Here is a 24,280-nt window from a genome sequence, read left to right as displayed (position 1 = left end):
GTTTTATCTATCTATCTTTATTACGCTTTACATTTAATCACACAATAAATAATGCAGTTTAAATCCCGTCAGAAGCTTACCACATAATTTCAGCCATTCCAATTTTTATGCGATACATAATCACAATGCGATATCAGCGTTACTCACACTGAAAGTATATAAGTATACTAGATTTCGTCGGTGAATGACGTCTGAAAGAGCTTTTAATTCTTAAAGTCAACGCAATTGCGAGTCTTTTGTCAGTGTGAGTGTCCACGGGCGCTGTCTCTTAACATCAAGTCAGCCTCCTATTTTTTTTATGGAATCTCGTTGCTGGCCTTAAGGGCCTTTACAGCTCAGCTCGGGTTGTTTTGGCGAGCGTAGCTCGGCCTGAATGGGCGTTTTTCTCGCGGTTAGCGCTAGAGCGTCTCCTGTGAGACTCGGACCTCGGCTTGGGCCGTCGCAGGGTGGTCAATCGCCTGAAGGGCAGGACGGAACCTCACTGGAGTGAGCGAAGTACGAAGTAAAGGTCCTCGCCTTCCCCGGTGAAGGTTTTTTACCCTAATCTGATCATGATTTGTCACCTTGTGTCTAAGGGACATGCGACTCCTTTTATTTAGGAGGAAAAGGCGAGAGAGGACAAAAGAGGCCTTCTTGCGAACGGTGGCTTTATGCTTACGGAAAGACATGCTGCTATCGAGCAAGTCCTGCCTGTTTGCCACTTGTTCTATAAAAATAATGGAAAGCGTAGAAAAAGATACAAAATATAAATATCAAATACGATAAAGGAATATTGCGCGAGTCGTAAAGCATTTTATACGCCAACATACACAAGAAACTGTAATATTTAAGAGGTTCTATCGTCTTACAATTTATGCACTTGTGAAAATATATTATAAGTGCGCGGCTCTGAAGTATCGCTTTACGGTTTATCTTGTTGAATATTATAGAAATTTATTTATTAAAACCATCATTGAAGATCTACCACGTATTAGACAAAGTATTAAACTTGTGAGAGCAGTGCCTTGTGGCTTCAGCGTGCGACTCTCATCCCTAAGGTCGTAAGCTCGAGCCCCGGCTGTGCACCAAGGGACTTTTTTTCTATGAGCGCATTTAACAATCGCTCGAACGGTGAGGGAAAACATCGTGACGAAACGGGCTTGCCTTAAGTCGACGACGTGTGTCAGGCACAGGAGGCTGATCACCTACTTGCTTATTAGATTGACAAATGATCATGAAACAGATACAGAAATCTGAGGCCCAGACCTAAAAAGGTTGTAGCACCACTGATTTTTTTTACTCTTTAACGGATACCAAAAAAAACGGGTGCCCGTTGGTTTTTGTTTTATGTATTTGTTTCCTTATTGGAGAGAGCTAGGGGAGGCCTATGCCAAAAATCACACTGCATTGCGATTTTATAGAACTTTTTATAGAAGAATTTTATATATTAGAAGCGCAAGCCAAATGTTAGTACTCATCGCATACTTGAAGGCAAAATGAGCCCTTTCCCAGTTTTTCCCAAACCCATAAATTGTATAACATTCTCGTTTCCTATAATGTCCAATAGGTCGACTACACATATTCTTTATAGGTAACATAAGTGTCACTTAAATTTAAGAACCCTTCAACAAGTCAAGTTAGTTTATTGTTAGTCTAGCGTCTCAACCCCACTTCGAATTTTATGTCAGTTATAAGCTCAGGGGGCCTACCATGAACTCTAATTGCGAGCCTATTGACAACCTACAACTGAGATGCATCGCTAATTCGTACCATGACATCGAAAAAACGAGACAGTTTAGGTTCCCACGTGACCTTAGCGATTATCAGATTTCGTTCGTTCAATTTGTATGAAAATCCGTACCATGACCGCTCGGCTGAACCGAAATTTGACAGTTGCGCCTTCCAACTATGACAGAATAAGCGATTCTAAAAAAGTTACTTTTTGTTCAACTTTTTTGTATCGAAATGTCCAAATAATAGTTTAGAACTTATAAAATTCAATATTTGTATTAAAACTTGTTATATGGCTAATATATGAAAAAAAATATAATTTTTATATTTTGGGGTATTTTGAGTTTAGAGAGTGATAATAAATAAATTATTAAAATATCGACGGAGATGAAAAACAAGACGGCAATGCCCTTCTACCAACTTCGTAGATATTGAGTTTTAATTTATTATAGATTAACTACTTTGACTCATTGAAGAGTTCAGTGTACCTACAAATAATTGCACATGGTTCAATAATATTCAATTAATTATTTAGGCATGTCTAACAAAAACATAATTTCCCAATATATCATATTTACAATAAATAATAATGCCATATCACTAGTAGATATTTATTATAATTAAATTTTTCCTCATTATGTTCATGAATTGTATTATTCTCCTCTGCTTTTTCTTTAAAAAAACAGAGGTGTTTCTCAAATTTATAATGTGTAAATAATAAGCCATTTGAAAGTATTATAATAACAGTATTTATTTAGTTAGGATGACTCCATCAAGATAGAAAAAGATGTCTTGTCTTGTCTTGTCTTGAATCAGGAAATGTTCAATTGGATATAAACATATATTCATTTATATATTTCATTCTCTCAATTTAGCGAGTTTGTCAGGTTTAAGCTGTAAAGAAAATATAATTATTTATATTATATGAATTTGTTAACGTATAAACTGAATTTGTACAATTTTAAGGAATCAATTTTTATCATTATTTACTTATAATTTTCGAGTAATAGGTTGATTGTAATATCTTATGCAAAGAGTTTAATATCAGGAATTCACTTCGATATAGATATTTATTTTTAATAAACCAATTTTTGAACAATACTTACCCCATCATATTATTTTATAAGTTAAACAATTTGTAAAACTATATTTATTAAACCGAAATTTTGTAAACACCAAATATATTGAAAGCTCCTATCAAAATTTGAAGGAAACGTTAAAAATAATAAGTGTCAACTGCACAGCACCAGAAAACTTTACATTTAAAATATATCAAAAGAATAGTTTTATATTAAATAAATATATTTATTAAGACATAATAGCTTATTGTAATTGATGAATTATTTAAAATAATTTTATATTTTATTTATTTTTATAGAAACATCAGTCGAAGTAAGTTTGACAGTTAAATTTCTAAACTTACATAGAAACCACAAACAAAATTATCGTTCTTTCATTCGGTCTTGCGATGCAAATGCGTTTCAGCTTATAGGCGGTCATGGTACGAAAAAATGCTATTCACTTTAGGTACCTAAACTCAACTGCATCTCAACTGGATCGTTTTAAGAAAGTTCATGGTAGGCCCTCAGGTTTTAAACGATTGGCTTTGACACCCAAGTTTAAAGAAAGAGTTTCCCTTTTTTGACATCCCTCCATTGCCACCGACCTTAACTCGAGATATGTTAAACTTGTAATACGGAAATAAAAGGCTTATTATTTATATTTATTTGGGTCTAGAGGAAGTGGAGGCGGCGTGTTTCAGGCACAGGAGGCTGATCACCTACTTGTACTAGATTTAAAAAATGATCATGAAACAGATTCCGAAATCTGAGGCCAAGACCTAAAGAAGTTGTAGCGCCACTGATTTATTTTTTATTACAATATAAGTCGATATATACATAAACGAAATGATACGAAAGTTTATGCGATTGTTAAAATACGGAAAGTCGCAGGTCCCGGACAAGTTTTCGGCATCATTGCTACGACTTGTTGCTTATAATGATGGGCAAAATTCAAGACAAGAGAAGTATAGACTACGCAGCATCACCCGCAGGTCATCTCGCCGCTCTCCGCGGGCCTGGATCGCGAGCCGCGAATCTGCCCCTCACAATGGATGAAGACAACAAACGATCGCTCCTCGTCTCCGCCATACCAAGGGCTATCTATACGCCCGCCCCAGTACCGTCCTGCATCAGCAGGTCGCGACTAACTTCACCGCCAGCAGGGGCTCTGCCCGAACTGGCCGACGTCCGCCCCTAAGAGGAGCGGATAAACACAAGCAAATCAAAGACAAGAGACGGGCTGGTAGGAAGTCGTGGTTGCGGAACGTACGAGTTGACCGGAATCACATCCGCCGAGGAGCTATTGTTACACCCGGAAATACTAGTTGTTAATAACCATCCTTTAGTAAAAAAAGTGCCACCTAAAGAAGAAGATACTCGACCATTCGAATGCTTATCACCAATCGTCAGCGAGAGAGGAATCATATTTATCTCTCGAATAGCAATGCCATTGTAAGTGAACTAAAATCGCAAATTTCTAAGCAGCAGCAGTGGAACCGAATGAATAATATTGAGGTTGTAGGTTTACCTCAAACTAGCAACAAAAGAGGTTAAAACAATGGCTACGAACAAAGGTTACAAATTCGTTTGGGTCAGAAACTGTTGCATTTTTTTACGCAGAAACGAAGAGTCCCCAGCCATTACAATAAATTCGGAGCGGGATTTATCAAAAATTTCTTAGATTCAACTTTGCATTTGTATTTTTATTATTTAACTAATTATTTTACGGCATCGTTCGTGTATTTTTCAGTGGTTTTAGCAGCGCTTTGTTTCTTGATTTACAATTTCACATTAATAGTAACGCAGAATTCGAGATCTTCCTACCTAAATAAAAATGTTTGCATAAACGTTGGTACGTTTAGATTTTTCTTTAAATGTTGGATAAAACCCTAACCATATTCTATCAAAACGTGCGAGGCTTACGGACGAAAACGACTGAATTTTATCGCAATCTACTCTTATCTACTTTTGATATTGTTTTAATAACTGAATCTTGGTTAAGCGATAAGTTTTACGACAGCGAACTTTGCGGGGGTAATTATACTATGTTTCGGCGTGATAGAACTAAAGAAACATCACATAAAAAATATGGGGGAGGTTTGTTAATTTTTATATCTCCTAAATTGCAGGCTTATGAAAGACCTGAATGGAACTGCACTAACGTCGAAACTTTGTGGCTTACTATACCAGAAAATTCACTTGGAGCTAATGGTCGGCGTAATCTTCATATTGGATTGGTCTATATACCTCCCGATTCTAAGCAGCCGCAACGACTTATGACGTTTATTTCCTCATTCAGTCATATAACTGAATCAAACCCAAATGATTACTTCATAATTGTTGGTGACTTTAATCTTCCTATCATTAACTGGTCTCCCACGGGACCTATTATTTTAAAGCAGGGTACGACCCAGTTACAAGAAATCTCCGAAGATTTCATAAAAAAGTTAAATTCTTCTGGCCTAACACAACATAATTTTATTCCCAATATTTGTAACAATGTGTTGGATTTAATATTAAGTAATGTCTCTCTAGATAATACCAGAGCTGACATAGCATTGGTTAAGCCCGATATGCATCACCCCTGTTTAAGTATTGATGCAACTGACTTACTTCTGCGCAAAATGTCTCCAAAAGTTGGTCAAAAGTATAATTTCTATCGCGGTAATTACGAAGCTATTAATCAGGAACTAAGCGAGGTCAACTGGACACAGCATCTTAATGGAGACACTATAGATGAAGTTACAACAAAATTTTATGATATTGTGAATAGAACTATTATAAACAATGTCCCAATAAGCCGTAATAAATGCAATAATAAGTACCCCGTGTGGTACACTAAGTCTCTGATACACGTCATAAAAGAAAAACTAAAAGCTCATAGGCGTTGGAAAATGTACAAGAACCCGCGAGACTATGACGAGTTCTCGTTGTTACGTAGTAGGCAAAAGCGTATATCCAAAAAGTGCATGCTATCTTATGAACAGCATGTACAAGATAACATGGCTAAGAATCCTAAGGCGTTGTGGTCATACTTAAGAAACAAGAGGCAATGTAAATCTGGGTACCCTAGTATGCTAGTTCTTGGAGATGAGTCATATAAATCGGAGCCTGAGATTTGTGAGGGTTTTAATAAATTCTTCAACAGCGTCTTCCACTCTCCTGACGATACTTATGACCTACCTGAACTACCTGAGTCAGATATCAATATAATAACATTCACATAACGGAACACGACGTCTTTAAAGCTATAAAAAATTTAAATATAAACAAGGGTCCAGGTAGTGACGGAATACCAGCAGTTTTCCTACAAAGATGTAGTAAGGAACTTGCAGCACCACTATCACATATATATAATCTGTCCCTTAACACATTCTGTGCATTCCCTTTAAAATGGAAAGAAGCACATGTAGTTCCTATTCATAAAAAAGGCTCCAAAAACAGAATTGACCATTATCGACCTATCTCAATCCTTAATTCTTTTAGCAAACTGTTCGAAAAACTAGTACATAATGTTATAAGTCCATTAATCACTAAACAACTACCGGAGCAACAACACGGCTTTACTAAAAATCGCTCAACAGTTTCTAATTTGACTATTTTTACTGACTATATACTGAGAGGTATGGATGAGGGTGACCAAATTGACGCTATCTACACGGATATAGAAAAAGCTTTTGATCGCGTTGATCATATTATCCTGTTACATAAGCTTTTCTCCCTTGGAATACGTGGTGACCTTTACAGATGGATAAAGTCATACATAACTAACAGACGGCAAGCAACAGTAATATGCGGGTACAAAAGCATGTTCACTAACATTACATCAGGATTACCCCAAGGTTCAATACTTGGCCCATTATTATTTAATGCTTATTTGTACGATATAAAATATTGTTTTCACTTTTCTAAACATCTTATGTTCGCGGATGACCAAAAAATTTTCTTAAGAATAAAATCAATAGATAACTGTAATCAAATTCAACAAGATCTTAATAGGTTAGAAATATACTATAAACAAAATAAACTTTCAATAAATATAAACAAATGTAATAAGATAACTTTTTCGCGTAAAAACAAAAAAATTCAATACACTTACAAAATCGATAACACCCCAATAAAACAAATAAAATTAGTAAAAGACCTGGGAATACTATTAGATGAAAAAATGGGCCTATCACAACATATCGATGACATAACAGGCAAAGCGTATATGCAACTAGGATTTGTCAAGCGGTCATGCAAGACATTTAATAACATACATTGCATTAAAAGCTTATATTTTGCTTATGTTAGAAGCGTGCTGGAGTATGCGAGTGTTATGTGGTCTCCATATTATACTAAGTATAAAAAAGCAATAGAAAATATACAAAAAAAGTTTGTAAAATTCCTTAGTTTTAAAAAATACCAATGCTTCGATAGTTATGCGCATTCTTGCAATTATTTTAATTTAGGGTCTGTTTCACAATGTATGGATAAAGTACCAAATAGCTATGCAACACATAAATTATTTGGAAGATAAAAGTTCCGAATAAGAAACTTTGCGTTTCACAATCATATTTTATCCGGTACACAACTATCCGACACATAAAGAAGATTGTGGTAGCAACACCAAATAAAGTTACAAAATTCTATAGAAAAACATAGAACCTTAACCTTTTTGTTGGTCATTTAATATTACTTGTAATGAAACGGGCTGTCATTTTCACATGGTATTTTTGTTTGTTAGGTTATTGAGTATTTTAGTACATATTTTAGTTCGGTGCCTTCGGCTTGACCTTTCCGTTGTTTTTGTGATTCGAGGTGGATTCTTTAACTTAAAAAAATGTCTACGCAAAAACGTGAAAGAAGCGTCAATTTCAGCCGGGAAGAAGTTGAGCTTCTAACTTCGCTTGTTGCTGACTATAAAAATATATTAGAAAATAAAAAAAGTGACTCAGTCACCTGGCAGGAGAAAGAGCAGTGCTGGAAGACGTTAGAGGCGCTGTTTAATAGCACAAGTGGGAAAAACTTTCGCAGCGCTAAAACTTTAAAAGCTAAATACGAAGGCTTAAAGAGGGCTACAAGAAAAAAGTCTGCCTTGATACATGCTGAAACGTAACGTAAAGGAGGTGGCCCTAGTGCTGCTACTCCTCTTACCCCTATCGAGGAAAAAGTCAAAGACATGATATTGTTGTCTGTCGAAGGAATTGAAAGTCAATTTGACTCCGATCGCATTGGTAAGATATACAATACAAATTACTTTATTTTCTCTCACAAATGAAACAATATTACATACATATTATGATATAATTTTAGAAAGAGAATCTATCCATTCAGTTAAGGCAGACGTTTGTACACAGAAGGAAGATTCTAATGAGGAGCAACCTCCAAAAAGAAAAATAAGTAAGTAATGCTTCAAATTGTTATGCCTCAGAGTTGTTGGTAAGTTAGTCGGACTTTACCTTTTATGTTTCACTTCAGGTGAATGTGGTAGTGCTACCCCAAAAAAATTGGCAATTGAAAAGTGGACCAACTGGAAGCCAAAATCTCTACGTTCCAAAAAACATCCCGCTTTATGTAAGTTATTTGTATTAAAGTAGATTTATTTCATTATTAGGTTTTGCCTATAGTCACCACGTTATATCTAAAACTCGCGGATAAGCCCTAAGTCGCTTTCATCGACACCCACAAGCAAATATTGGGTGGTACACGGCTAACCAATCAATCTATTTTCAGCTACTCCGAAGATGAAAAGGCCATACGAAAAAGTTGCTGATTCAAAATTAGAGATTGCGGATCTGCAAAAGAAGATTCTGGAGGTAGAGCTTCTAAATAAGAGAAAGCAATGGGCATTTGAAGAGGAAGAAAGAGAGCATAAAAGATAATTATGGGCCATAGAAAAAAATATGTTGTTAAATAAATTAGAAAAATAATCGATTTTGTGCCTGGAGCGAGGATGTATTGTAATAAAAATTTGTATTTTTATTTTAATAAAAGCATTGAATGTTTATTTAAATTATCTCAAAAATTTTGTAATTTATAAAATATTATAATAATAAAGCAAAATAATCACTAATAAGATTACTTCGCACACTTGCATTTCCCACGTTGTCAATTGCGCTTTGATCAATATCATCAGCAGGTTCATCTACTTGTTGTAGTAGTTCAAAATGTTCATCTCGCATATCAATAGCAATATTGTGCAACACCGCACATGCCACTATCACGGCTTGTACACGAGATACATGAAGCAAAATCTTTTTTGACAAAATGGGGAACCGGTTTTTCCAAACACCATATGTCCTTTCCACCACATTTCTGCTTCGAATTTGAGATTCGTTATATAGATGTGCTGCTGGAGTCGTGGGGTTTTGGAGTGGAGTTAGAAGGTATGAAGTATTTTCATAGCCTTTATCACCAACAATCAAAAGGTTTCCAAATTCTCCATTTATCAGTCTTTGTTTTAGGAATGAATTGTTGAAAATTGTTTGGTCATGTGCTGCTCCTGGCCATCTAGCCACTATGTCTAAAATCTTCAACTTTGCACTCACTACAGTTTGAACATTAAAAGAAAACTGTGACTTTCTGTCTCTCCATTCTTCTGCATTGTCTCCACCTAAAATGACAAAAGTTATATTATACAAACTAGAAACAATAATCGAATAAATAACAAAGTACAAACTACATAGTTTAATAGATATTATGTTTTTATATGGTTATTGGATCTTTTACCTGGAGATTTTATAGGAACATGGGTACAATCAATAGCGCCAATGAGTCTTGGAAATTTAGCTATGTTGTAAAACTCTTGCTGTATTTCTTGAGTATCGGTTGGAAATTTGATGAACTCAGGACGGAGCTGTGCAATAGCCTGTGAAATCAAGGTGACAATGCGACTGGCAGAAGCTTTGCTGACACCAGAGAAATCACCGACTACTGTGAGAAAATTTCCTGTTGCATAATATCTCAAAGTCAATAGTAGACGAGTAATCGGCATTATAACATGATTTCTGAAACAAACATGGCTTAGATTTGGTACATAAGGAATTCGTTGGTAAGGTAAATAGATTCCTATTCCTACTTATTTTGTCTAGGAAAACCAGACACAATAGAAAATCTATTGTTAAGTGGATCCAGCAGCGCTCATCTGGTAACTAAACCAATCATTGCGGGTTGTATGTATGTAGGTACTTACCTTTCTGTAGGAGCAGAAATTGTTTCTTCAATCATTGAATAAACAAACATCACGGCTTCTTTAGTAAGTCTGAACCGTGTCCTAAAGTCCGTTTCGTCCAATGTCTCCATATAGTTGGTTCTATTCTGAAATACGGGATTCCTGCGCGGTGTTGTGATGCGATCAAAGTATTCAAAACTCATCTTCAAGAGTTTCAAAAACGTCCATCATATTATTGAATCACAACGTTTTCTTGTCTGACATCAGTCAAACACACTTATGTTTCAGATAAATTGTGCTATTTGCCACTTCATCCGACATATAACTTATGATGGACTTTATGTGACGAATAGCGCTATCTGACAGTTGTGAAACGCAACAATAGTGTTTATCCTACCAATAAGTAATAAATAGCTTATTTGGAACTTATGTGGAACTTATCCGGACATTGTGAAACAGACCCTTAGACTCATTAGAAAGTCGGCGAAGTCAGCAAGACCTGCTTTTTTTACATGGTATTCTTAATGGGCGGATCGATAGCCCCTATTTGCTGTCGTTAATTTCTTTTAAAATTCCTTCTCAATATGCGACAAGACACTCAAAATTGTTCCATGTGCCTCGTACGAACTCGAATTACCTGCATAATTCACCAATGTTTCGGGTTTTATCTAACTATAACACTAATTATGAGGAATTTGATATTTTCCACCTCACCAAGGAACATGTGAGAAAATATTTGAAGGGGCGGGAAGACTCGAATTTTGTTTAGGTATTATTTTTTGTTTTAAATATTAAATTTCAGTTCTTTGTATATATTTTTTCTATTGATGCGCTTATTTGTTTCATTTTTCTTATATAATATTGTATATCTATGTAATCTGTTTTGGCTTTTTGTACTGTATAAGTGTTTGTTTTGTAATATTATGTATGTTAGCTGTAAGATTACTTATAATTAAATAAATAAATAAATATTTAATTTAAAATGTATAATTAAGTTTAGTTAATATTCATAATCGCGTAATGAATAATTAAAATTATTACATAACTGTATACAAAGGTTTACCTAAAATACGATATATTTACAACACTACTGTACTTGTACTGTACTTATACTAAAAATTCTATGATTTAAAGTGTCCGTAATTTCGTCAGATAAAAATTTCCTTTTAACTAAATATAATTAATATATATTCTAAATATATGTGACATACCAAAAATTATCATCAAAGTCGTAAAAGGTGATCAAAGCATTGTTCAAACGACATTCCTGCTTTTATGTCAAAGCTTATAAATAGTGATTATGCAATAAAGTAATAAATTGAAACACGACGCAAGATGCAATCAACAGCATTAGGAAATTTTGTTAATAAATTATTATCTCAAAAAATTAAACCATTTCAATTCCAAGTGAATTAATTATTCATAGCACACCTAGGAATTAATACGGTTAGTTTATGAACACTTGCAAGCTTGAGAGACGCTTAGGACATCCTAAGGAAAACCCGAGCAAAGCCATGACGCTATGACGTGCCAACATGACGTTTGTTAACAAATAAAAAACATCCTCATACTATACATTAATAAAGTATCTATGCATACTAATATTCGTACATAGTAATTATAATTATTATTATAAATTAATAAATAGAAAATTAAAACAAATTTAAAAAGTTTCGTCCCTGGCAATGCTTGCAGGCAAGACAGCATTGCCTGGGTGTATTGCGATCGTACATTGAGGACGATCGTACGAGGATAGCACCAGCTCTGTGGTAGGTTGTAGGTTAAGAATATTGGAAATACTGTATATTTGTTTGTCGGAAATATAATTCATTTACATACACGGTTATTGATGCTTATATCAAGCGTTACTTCATCAGTTACTCTATTTGATACTTAATGAAACGAAAAATTCGTAATAATTCATAATTAAGATAAAACTGTTTAAATTATTTTTAATTACTGTCATTACATATGACCACATAAAGCAATGTTTAAAGCTTTTCTTTTTAAATATTTAACGTACGAAAAATGTAGTTGCTTTTTATAAAAAAATCTAAAGAACTAGTTACAATTGAATTTAGTGCGAAAGTGCGAAAAGTGAGTGACAATGTATCACTTAACATCAGATGAGCATCCTGCCCGTTAGCCCCCCGTTACATTAAAAAAAAAACTTATGGAAATCGCTAATCAGCCCTCGGGATCATACCTTTCTACATAGTAAATGATATCTTTGCACCCAATTTAAAAATAAATAAATCAATAGTTATAATAGGCATTAGGTGATTTTTTTGTGTCTAAAGCAGGTTTCCTCACGATGTTCTCCCGCACCGTTCAAGCGAATGTTAAAGGCGCACATAGAGAGTCCGTTGGTGCACAGCCGGGGATCGAACCTACGACCTCAGGGATGAGAGTCGCACGCTGAAGCCACTAGGCCAACACATCTCCACCCCGTTTGGTCGTTATTTAATATACCTTGAAAATATTCCAATATATGTTACCCACCGTTATTCTAACCCATTCGAGTTTCCATTTATTTATTGAACACGGCTACCGCTGGGGTCTCACGGCTCAATCCAATAAATACTGGTCGTATTAGCACAGATATCTGGTAATAAGATACGCAACCGCGAATATACGACCACGTTCCATGATTGTAGTGAAATATTACGAGTCGGTGTAAATGAGGAGATATAAATATTGTTCATGTATTGATTTACGGGTAGCTTCAAGACATTTTAGATAAGGATTTAATATATAGCAATATAGATAAGAAATAATTATTTGACAAAATATCACCTTACAAAGCAGAAATGTTCGTAGACAAACAGGAAAAATGTACGAAGGAGTTTGGAGACGTATCCTCGCCTACAAAATAAAATAAATCAGTGGCCCTACAACTTCAGCAGGTCTTGGCCTCAGATTTATGAATCTGTTTCATGATAATTTATAAATCTGATAGGCAAGTAGGTGATAAGCCTCCAGTGCCTGACACACGCCATCGACTTTTTGGGTCTAAGACATGTCGGTTTCGTCACGATATTTTCCTTCACCGTTCGAGTAAATGTTAAATAGCACAAGGGCACATAGAAAGAAAGTCCATTGGTGCACAGCCGGGGATCGAACTTACGACCTCAGGTATGAGAGTCGCACGTGGAAGCCACTAGGCTAGAGCTAACACTGCTCTCATCCTCGCTTACAAGTTAAAAAAAATAATCGAATTATGAATGTTTCAATAAATATTGCTGTTACTATTCGTACGCTCAGCGAAAACTCGAAAAGAGCACACATGACAAATTGTCTGAAAAGAATAACAGACATTTTTAATTGTCCGTCGAGTGAACTGACAAAAGGTCTGCTTCATGTCAGTTCCTATACTGTAAGAAATAGTTAGATTTTTGTAAATATTTTAATCTATTATTTCTCAATATTGTGTTGTTTTTTCTATGTGTATGTATTGTTTTGTATGTAATACTAGCGGCCCGTCTCGTCTTCGCACGCGTGGACATTTATTTTTTAAACATTTTATATTGTGGAACATTTTTGTTCTATCATCAATCGTTTTCGCAGCGCATGCGATGAAAGATATTTTATAGGCATTTTTTTACACCTTGGGTAATATTATTGTAGTTTTAGTAGGGATCCTTATTTTCTTGCAATTAAAATAAGTTAATCAGTGATAATGTAGTATTCCAATGGTGAAAGAATTTTTTAAATCGATAGTATAATTTTTGAGCCATTTCGTTTTCCTCTTTATAATATTAGTATAGATAAATATATGCCGCATTGGAGTAATCTGTAATGCAAGTTTATATTGCTGAAAAAATATTCAAAGTAACCTCAATAAGTAAAGTATAAAATGCTAATACAAATGATCCTTACAGATGCAAGTGCATAATAATATATATTTAACAAATGCGACAATACAAAGAGGGAGGCAGTTTAAAGAAATTGGGTTAATTCATGACATGATAACCCGTAAACGTAATAGTTGCATGCCTATAATTCAACGCTATCATGACGTAGACAATCATATTCCTACGTCTATTAGGCGCTAGAGGCATCACGCAAGCTGTACCGTTGCCCCCTTGGGCTATAGAGCGGACAATTTGAGATAGCATATCTGAGGAACGGTAGTGACGCTGTCAGTCAGTAGTTTCAATCATCCTCAAGACTATGATTACGGTGATAAAAAATATAGAAGTTCTATTAGGAGGTTGTATTAGCCTAGGTTTTAGAATAAAATATACATAGCTATTTATTGGCGTAATAAAATGAATCGTTAAATGTAAGCATCGCATTAGGCAGTGAAGCAATAACAAAATATATGTCTGTGATATGTTGTTCTCATTTTATTATATACGATTATTTGCGAATTAACGGAGATTTTATTATTCTTCCAGGTCTTCTTCGTTCTACGCCCTTGACTTGAAATCCTGCCAGTTTTAAAATATAAATTGATTTTGTTTTTGACGTTTGATAAGAATTAGTTTGAGTGCACGTTAGTCTTAAGTGCTAAACAGTAGTTCATAAGTTGAAACATAGAACACAAGAATCGAGTGTCTTCCCCTTAATAGAGACTGTTGGTGTTGTTTAGAACACTTTATTATGATATCGTTTTAAGTAAATTAAGTTAATTTTAAATTACTTATTAGCCTTCAGTAAGGTTAGATAGATCGTAATGTTTGATTGTGTCTTTGTGCAGATTTGAGAATTTGATTTTATTGATTATAACTCTTATTAACCTGTTGTTTTTATTGTGAAGTATTTAATAAGACGCGTTTGCTCGTTTTTAATTGCGGTCTATTGGAATGGGTCTATAACCCGCTTCTTAAAACACCCAAAATATTTAAATCCATAAATGTAAGTATTTTAAATTGCGTATCAGATAAAGAAATAATTTTCTATTAAACACTTACACTGCCTTACAGTGAAGGCTTGCGTGCCCTTTGTCGGACTTTGCGGTACGCAATTATTATTTATTCATTGGACCCAAAGTCTTATAAGTTCGGTAACACGGGCAGCTTTACATTGAGGTGGTGCGAAGCAGAAATATCCTAAGAAAATAATTCTGCGTCTATATCTATATATATAAAAGAAAGTCGTGTTTGTTACAACACTTATAACTCGAGAACGGCTGGACCGATTGCCATGGTTTTTGATTTGTTGGATTTGTTTCTATATCTATCAAATCTATCTATCTAATAAAATATCGGATAAGTTATCGAATAACAATAAATAAATTAATTAATTTTACGAATGCAAAAACCATATGGTGCCATCTGTTGACAAAACTACGCATCATTTTACGTCGAATTCGTGTCAGTTCAAGAAATTCCGATCTTGAGGTGAATGAGGAGATGCATAACCATGCTTTGATCCTGATCAAAAGATGTTGGATATCAGAAAGTGCTTAACATGCAGTATCGCCATATTGACGCTAGAGAGAAGATGCCTAATGTGTAAAACTGCCATTCTTCTTTCGCAATGGCAAGCAATAAAATATTTCTGTATTTGCAAAAAAGTTGTATTAATGTAATACTTAACATTAATGAAATCCTAAAATAAGTTAAATTAAAGTAACAACGATATTATAAGGTTGTAGGGCGGAACGAAGTTAGCCAGGTCAGCTAGTAATAACATAAAATGGGCTTGAATTTTTAAGGAGTACTTAAGGGTATAATCCCCTGTACCAGATAATTCCGTCAACATTGTCAATTCGATAATCATTTTACCGTTTTCTTTATGGTCCGTGCGGGAGTCACGATGCAATTTCCTACGACATTTAAGTTTCTTTCCTTAGGCAGTAACTAAGTGCCACTTGCCGGTTAGATGCGTAAACACTGTAACGCGCACTTTGATCTTGCGCGTGCGACTTCACTATGCACTTACTGGCATTAAACGCAACTCAATTAAAAAGATTCTTTATACGCTATTAAAAAGACAACGAATTGTCGCACGCAATAATTTTGAGCTTATAAAATTAAAAAAAAAGAGTAAAAGTGGATTCATTATTTCATGAATCATACGTAGAATTTTCATTTAGTACATACAGGGTGGCCAAAAAGTCTTGAATCAAACGCAAATAGGGGATAGATGAGGTCATCTGCAAAAAATTGTTCTTCGGGAGTTCCTTAAGCTCAACCCTTGCAGAGTTATAATTTATTTTGCCGTTTTATAAGAAAATTGACTTTTTTTTCTAATTATTATTAAAATTAGAAAAATTCTACATTTTGTATCTTTTTCATAATATCCACTAGATTGGTATTGTTGAGTCCATGCGTTAGATTTGCTATTTATGGTTGTTTATTGGGTGTATTGAATATAAAATTAGGTTTTACGATATATATTTTTTTCAAATCATAACTTTTTGTTTGACTCTGAAAAAACCATAACCGAAAAGTGACCCTGTATTACAAGTTTTGGCGCATTTAACAGGGAATAAACGTCGGCTGCGCGTAGCGAATAGATAGATGTCCATATCTTCTCGCGTGCTGTAGCCCACACCAAGGGGTATAGTATGTAGGGGGCATATGCCCCGAACGGGCCAAGCTCATCCATCTCGAGGGAGTGTGCAGCAATAACCACACTTTCTATATAAAGAACCATGCAACACAGCAATGAAATTCAACGAGGTTAACGACTGAACAAAACATAATAAAAGTTTTTCTAGCGTTCTATTGAATTTAACATTTAAAATCTTTAATGAAGCGCATATGTAACAGTTATTCTTAATTAACAACTCTGAGTGCAAGACCATCTAGGCGGCATTCATCAAACGGCGCTCTTGACATTTAATTACAAGATATAAATTCAAGACTACGATTGCATAGAGATAAACGTTCAATTTCTAGTTAAACCGAATTTAATTAATTTACCTTTGCTGAATGCTATGGGTAACACTTAATCCTAATGGTCTAAGCAGTAGATAATAATTAATAACGATTACTAAACTGTATTAAATGAATTTTGTTTTCATATTATTATTTAATTATTATTTTGACGGCTCATTGGTCTAGTGGTTAGTACCCCTGACTGCGAATCCATGGGTCCCGGGTTCGATCACCGGCTGAGACAAACATCGATGTGATGAGTCTTTGGTGTTGTGCTTAGGTCTTGGGTGTTTAAATATGTATTTATATGTCTATCTATCTATAATATGTATGTATATCCGTTGCCTAGTACCCATAACACAAGCTTCACCAGCTTAGCATGGGACTAGGTCAATTTGTGTGAATTGTCCAAAAAAAAAACTTTCCCGCGAACTTCAATTCGCCTTAATACTTTTTACTTAGCCTACATTACAAGCACATTTTTCTTGTTTTTAGGGATACAAGACTCGTAGTAGTGCTTTGTTTCATGTTCCTCCCATTAACACTAACTATGCAAAAATCTCAGTTTTGTATCGCGCAGCCCGGACATACAACGACCAATAATTAAACCTTGACTTGTTATCGAGAAATATGGTTAAAATGAGTTTCAAGAATATTCATAGCGTAAAATCACCTGCATCATGAGCATACAAACATGAAATGTATTGAATATTTTTTTATTGTTTTTTCCCTTTTGTAAATGTTTCAGCCTTTTTCTAAATATTATGTACCTATTCCATTTTAATTGTTAGTAATTGTTTGTTTTTATGTATATTTTTTGTCAGGTGTAGGATTACTAAATAAATAACCAATGATTTTAAATTATCTCCATCCACATCGCGTCGTCGCTTCTGTTTTAAATTCACGATTATACCTTAAACAGGCGATAAACAAGATTTTAGATTGTCTATAAACGACTAGGATTTTTTATATTTATATTTTGTTTTAGTATCAGTAGTAGTTTAGCTTAAAGGTTGAATAACATAAGTTATATGTATGAACATTTACAGTCAAAACCGTTTACGACGACATCGTTAAGAACAACATACCTGGCTGAATCTATTGTAGTAGGTACTTAATAACAACGTCATCGGCTGTTACGACTATCGGTTTTTACGACTTAATATGAGTAGTCCCTTCGATGTCGTTATAACAGACTTTGACTGTATATATAAAAATAGCTTTACTTAAAGTCGATTAATAATTATTAACACTTTTTGTACCACTAATTTAAGACAAACACATGACGAACAAATATATCTGAGCCATCCCTACAACATGCGTACACGGCCGACGAATCAAGGACAAAAAACAAATACAAAGAATAATAAAAAATCACAAATTTAATAAAATTCATGTGATTTTCGATTAATCGGATACAACTTCGTAAAACCGCATTAAAATACAAGTTTACGACACATTTCCTTCCTTCTAAAATATTTAAGTATAATACATTTACATAATTAACGTGAACAATGAAATTCCCTTTGTATGATAATTACATTAAAATGCAGGTGTTTTCGTATTTTAGAATTCGATGGAATGTGACTTTGTGTGTTGAAACATTTTACATACAGAATAACTTAACAACCATGACTAAAAAATTTCGGTTTCAGAAATTTTTGTATTTCAGATGCCCTTTAACCACATTCGTCGAGACTTTTGAGAGTTGCCGTCGTCTCTCGGTGCTTTAAATTTAGATATTCAAGAATAACACTTATTAAAATCAGATGCGGATACGTGCTATTTCGGAAACAGAAAACCTCTATCTATCGTGGTTTCTAATGTTGAACTATTTAATTGATTAGTTTGCGTTTATTTAATGATAATAGGGCGTAATTATACCCTTATCACTTATTGAAATAGGTATGCGCTTTATTATTGTTGTTTTATAATAAAGTAATGAAAAAATAACTTTTTATTCACTATATAGTCAATAAGGAAATAAAATAAAGGACGTTTCTTAAACTGTTGTTCTTATCATTTATCCATACATACTCTAATAAAAGTAAAGCATTTGAGCTTTATGTGAAGCCTTATTTAATACCCTATGCGTGTGCAAAAATTCAATCGTTTTTCTTGACAAATAAAAATGTTACCGATTTTTGATATGAAACAGACCTCGATTTTCCATAGTGCGCTCCCAGCACTGTGAGACTTCTCGCCAGTAATTGTCCCTAAGGGTCTACGAGCCTTAAGGCACTATGCCAGAACAAATTGCTGTGTCAATGTCTCGGGGTGGAGTGCAGGGCGCAGTGGAGAGCTGATCCAGTTCCCACATCGGTCGTTAACGCTTAGTCTTACGACAGCACCTCAAAAATGTATTGGATTTGAATATACGCGAGCAATAGTTCGCGTTAAGTCTCAATTCCGAATATTACCTAAGCTGCAGTTGTAACATTAATTGTAAATCATCTCACTACTTAGTATGTGGTACGAATCGTAAATACGCGCATACGTTTCTGTTTAATTAAAAATCGATATTTTAATTTTATAGAACAGCGGGCAAACGGGCAGGAGGCTCATCTGATGTTAAAATTTTGACACTCAATGAGGGGACTCGCAAATGCGTTGCCGGCCTTTTAAGAATTGGTACCCTCTTTTCGTATTCTGCCTCGACGTCCGATGATGAAACTCAACTGCAGGTATTTATCCGATCAACTCCGCTGAATACCCTGCATGGTAAATGCAATAGAAGATGCAAAGTGACCCCACACCTCTACGTAACGTCAAGGGATCAAGCCGCGATATCCCTTGTTATATACACGTCAAAAACAAACATAATAATGCCTCCAAGCATAGCAAAATGACACGAATTCAAACAGTACTTAATATTTAAATAAACATGAACAATTTTCATCGACACCTATAATCAAATCTACAAAACGTATTAATAATTCTAGTATCTAAACAATCCCACTATACAAACTCCATATTGTCTGCACAGTAGATAGAAATATAGATAAGAATTGTGATATTCGACTATGTAAGTACAAATATATATATTTAATATCTAAATAGGCCTATTTGCACTTAAATATTGAATCTAAGTTTAAACACTTCCGTAATGTAGTTTACATCACTGCTATGTTGTTTATAGTATAGGGGGGCAAATGAGCTTACAGGACGCCCAAAAAGGGCAGTCATCGAAGTGCATTTAAACCCATTTTAGTGGGTGCGTTGCCGGCCTTTATTTTGAATCGACATTAAAAAAAAGGTTCTTAGTTTGATATGTAATTATCCTAATTTACTACAAATATAAAAATTATAAATTGTTTTATTTATATTCAATTAGGTATATAAATAGAACGAAAATCGCATAGAATATAATACGTATCTCTTCGTCTACCCTACATGTATATGAATTGATTAAAAATACCCTCACAAAACGTTTTTCTATTAGAGTTAAATTATCTAATACCGCTTAAGAACTGTAAATATAACCGTTCAAAAACACACAATAACTCTATACAAGATAAAATCATAAGGTAAACACACTGTGGCAGTATAGAAAATTCGCTTCAAGCAAGTTTGTTCGAAGTGTAATTACAATCCGCGATGCTTTATTGAAAGGCCGGGAGGCGGCCATATTAAGATCGTCTTGTAATTTGACGAACGTATGGGCCAACGAACAATCACCTAAATCTTCACTTGTTTAGAAGTTATAAAAATGCATGCATTTAAACACCTCTTCTTTCAAGAAGAGACCTCAAAACAATGTATAAACATACCGATAAAATCGTATTGTAGTAACACAAATTGTATTAAATTCTCTAACATAAATCATAATTGTTTTAGACATTCAGACAGAATAAGAAAGTCCAAGTACCTATTCTTATTTAAAAAAAACACACATGATAAACCGAAACCTTGTATGTTCCGAGGTTGTAAAGATTTTGAGACTTGATCAAACCCCGATTAGTGTTTAATCCATCTGAGTTCGAGAGACGTATGTCTTTATTTCTTTGCATATTTTATTTTATAACAGATAATTTGACTTCTCTGCCTACTAACCTAAAACATTTGGTTGACTGGCCCAAGACTGATTAATTTAAAAAAAAAGCGTGATTAGCGCCTGTGGGGTACCTTATTTGATTTGTTAAGGGAATAAGTATATTTAAATAGGTTGACACTAGAAGTACAAAGAAGTTCTAGCATATCCTTTAATATTATTAAAAATATTAAGACGTTAATAAATCCTCTCAACGCTCGCTCGACGTAAACAAACATCGGATTTTCAAAACAATGGATAATGCTTTCTTGACAGCTATACACGATAGGCATATTGTATAGGCGTGTCCGCCGAGCCCACTGGCTCGAGGCCGCGTGAGAACAGCTGACGACAACATTTACTCGCAAATCTTGCTACACAAATTACTATCTCGATAGAATTAAATTAGTATCAACCTGTTTATTCAAAAGCAATTTATGTCAAGTTGATAAAATTATAGTCGTTTTAATTAAATAATTAACTAAATAATTTATAACAACACTTATCTTATGAGTTGTGCCTAGCGTTTAGCATTCCCCCGGTAAATCCCCCACTATGACTCCCATACGTCAAAAGTATATTGGACTTTGACATACGGGAGTAATACTCCACGCTACATCTGGTTTCTGGATTGTAAACTAAACATTGCAGCCTAAGTAATTGATTTAGGTCTTGCAATAGCACCAACCACCATCCTCGAAAAAAAAATTCCTTACTATAAAAAATTCAAAATATTTTGTACATTAATTTCTTAAAGTTATAAGGTTTCGTTTATTAGTCGCGGAAAGTTTGAGACGATACATCTAGGATATAGACAATAGGATCTTCAAAATCGAGGTCACACATTGAAATGCGCATTTGATAATAGCAAAATCAGTAATTCAGAAATGGGAAATCGCTGGTCCCGCGCATCGTAAGATAAATCAGCAATGACGTTGTGTCGCGATTAAAATCCGTGTTAGGACACTACAAGCCACTCGTGAGAACATGAGAGGCAGGGATGTAGCTACAGCCATGGCGATATAAGGCCCCGTAGAAGTTGAAAAAACTTATATGACTCTGATTATAATTTGCACGCTACACTTTTCTTTATCTACGATTTTAACGATAATTACTAATGAGAGTAAAATATTCGACACTAAGGGCTAAGTATCACTTCCTTGTGTTAAAAACGTATTTGATTTTATATGAACAAAGGCTGACATAATAAGTTGGTTGACTTCTTTAAAAAATTTATGCTTATTACAGTAGCTTCTTCTCTGACACAGCGGTCTGTTGAATGGCGTACTAGTATTAAATTAATAGGACTTTTAATTAGTCCTAAGCTTCAAAAGTTTAACAACTGTCGTACTATTAGTGAGAGACTTATTACTAGTGTGAGATATAGTATTTTGAGTGAAGGATCTTTTGTTTCTTTAAAAAAAAATTATAAAAAGGAGTTTCGTGTGTTAATAAAACATTGCTTTTTTGCGAAAAAAAATACTATTGAAGCCAAGGCTTTGCTTGATAAACATTACATTAAAAGATCAGCGACTAATGTTAATGATCTAATTAAACCTAAGCCGTTGTTTACTTACAAATATCAGTCATTGTAAGTACTAATTACTACTTTGGTATACCGATATTATAAAAATACTAGCTGACCTGGCAAACGTTGTTTTGCCATGTATATCATTTATAATAAAAAATAGGGGTTGATCGAAGAGGGGTGAAAATTAGGGGTTGTATGTATTTTTAATGCTGTATCATAAAAAAAAGATTTATCTAAAAATTCTAAAAAATAATTTAGGGGAGGACTACCCTTAACATTTAAGGGGATGAAAAATAGATGTTGTCCGATTCTCAGACATACCCAATATGCACACAAATTTTCATGAGAATCGGTCAAGCCGTTTCGGAGGAGTTTAACCACAAACACCGCGACACGAGAATTTTATACTATATTAGATATCTATGAAATAGACGAAAAAATCAGATTGTTGGTCAAAGTTACACACAAAATAAGCCTTAAAAAATCGGAAGCCCCACTCTGAGAGCCCGCGAGGTCAAACTACGCTACTGTGATATTATATTGATAGAATATAGTAAGCATTCCCAACAAGTTCTGCTTTGAGCTTCACGATCAGAATTTTAAATTTTACGATCGTGTTACAAGGTAAACAACGTATATAGTTTACTATTTGTATTTGATAATATACAAAAAGCGGACCATTCCAGTAGTCATATACCATTAAAAACTTTAAATAAACAAAAATACAACAAATACATAGTATTGTTGTAGAGAGAAGGGACCTCTAGCTTAAAAGCTGGCAACGCACTTGCAAGCCTCCTTATATTGCAGGTGTCCATGAGCGGCGGTAAGCACTTAACTGTAACCAGCCTGTCGGTTGCCTTCTGGCCTAAAATGCTTTGGAATTTGCCAAAATTAATCCGGAGCAATTAAAAACAGTAGGAACAGGAAGTATAAAATCCTTATACTTCCTGTTTTTGAAGCTTGAAGTATAAAGCTTTAAAAATAACTAATATATTATTTAAGTGCATATTTTATTATTTATATGCAAGCTGTGTTAATATTAATTGTATATGACCTTTACAAAGGTGCACAATTCGTTTGATTTTTATGATTATTTATTGATATAGGGTCATTTCGCCTGTTTGCGTCCACTTAATGCAGTTGGCAAGTTTGAAGGAAAAAATTAAAATGTCCCAGCACTAATTTCTATAAAAAAATGTAATGTGTTCATTATATAGTCTATATTAAGCTTAACTTTCAGTTTTGTTCGAAACATCTTGTTTTTTTGTAAGAGACAAACTTCAGAATTAGGCGATTTACCCACTTTGCGTCCATAAAATCCAATTTGCGTCCACCAGCTTCGAAAAGGAATTAAGAGGTGATATTTTTATAATAATGTAAAGAGAGATTGGAATTGAATAATTTATTTATGGAAGAATTATACCTATAGGTTTTTGTTTCCTTTATAGTTGTAGATGTTTTGGTAAAAAAAATTTTTTAATCCTTCCAGTATTGTACTTTTTAATCGGGGTTTATATAGACCCTTTTTTATAAGGGTTGATTCATTATAAACATTTTCCTAAGTTATATAATTGTTTATATTTATTTTACCATCCCATTTACAATAACTCGCTAAAACAAAAGCCTTTTTCTAACTAAACAGCGCGTGCGTGTGGCAATAAAATTAAACCTGGATTTAATGCGCTTACCAGAAAAGGAACTACGACATGTCCATCGACACTTAAGCTTGTCCATTGCTATTTATTTGTATAAGAAACTTGTACTAAACGTTTGAATCCATTATTAATAGTATATAGTCGGAACTTGTTGGTCGGATAAATGGATTTACTTCACAGGAGTTAGTTTCTTAGGGTAAGATTTAGATTTCGTATTGGATTTTGACATACGGAAGATAGTCCGCGCAATGTCGCAGCCACACACGCACACAATCTCTCTCCTCTAAATTTTCGTTAAAGTCAT

At 34.3% G+C, this 24,280-nt stretch overlaps 2 protein-coding genes across 2 annotated transcripts in view; one reads left to right on the top strand and one right to left on the bottom strand.

The window, feature by feature from the left end:
- Nucleotides 1-24,280, bottom strand: part of LOC125048613 (protein N-terminal asparagine amidohydrolase) — a 96,607-nt gene that overhangs the window by 67,348 nt on the left and 4,979 nt on the right. The window lies entirely within an intron of this gene.
- On the top strand, nucleotides 7,936-8,704 carry LOC125048877. The gene is made up of 4 exons (XM_047647832.1): nucleotides 7,936-7,990; nucleotides 8,070-8,156; nucleotides 8,235-8,330; nucleotides 8,490-8,704. Exons 1-4 carry the CDS (start codon nucleotides 7,936-7,938, stop codon nucleotides 8,636-8,638), a joined length of 387 nt encoding a protein of 128 aa, XP_047503788.1. The 3' UTR covers nucleotides 8,639-8,704.

Source organism: Pieris napi, chromosome 4, assembly GCF_905475465.1.
Source record: "Pieris napi chromosome 4, ilPieNapi1.2, whole genome shotgun sequence".
NCBI lineage: Eukaryota > Metazoa > Arthropoda > Insecta > Lepidoptera > Pieridae > Pieris > Pieris napi.
The sequence above is the reverse complement of the archived record's forward strand: the minus strand, read 5'-3'. Positions and strand labels throughout refer to the sequence as shown.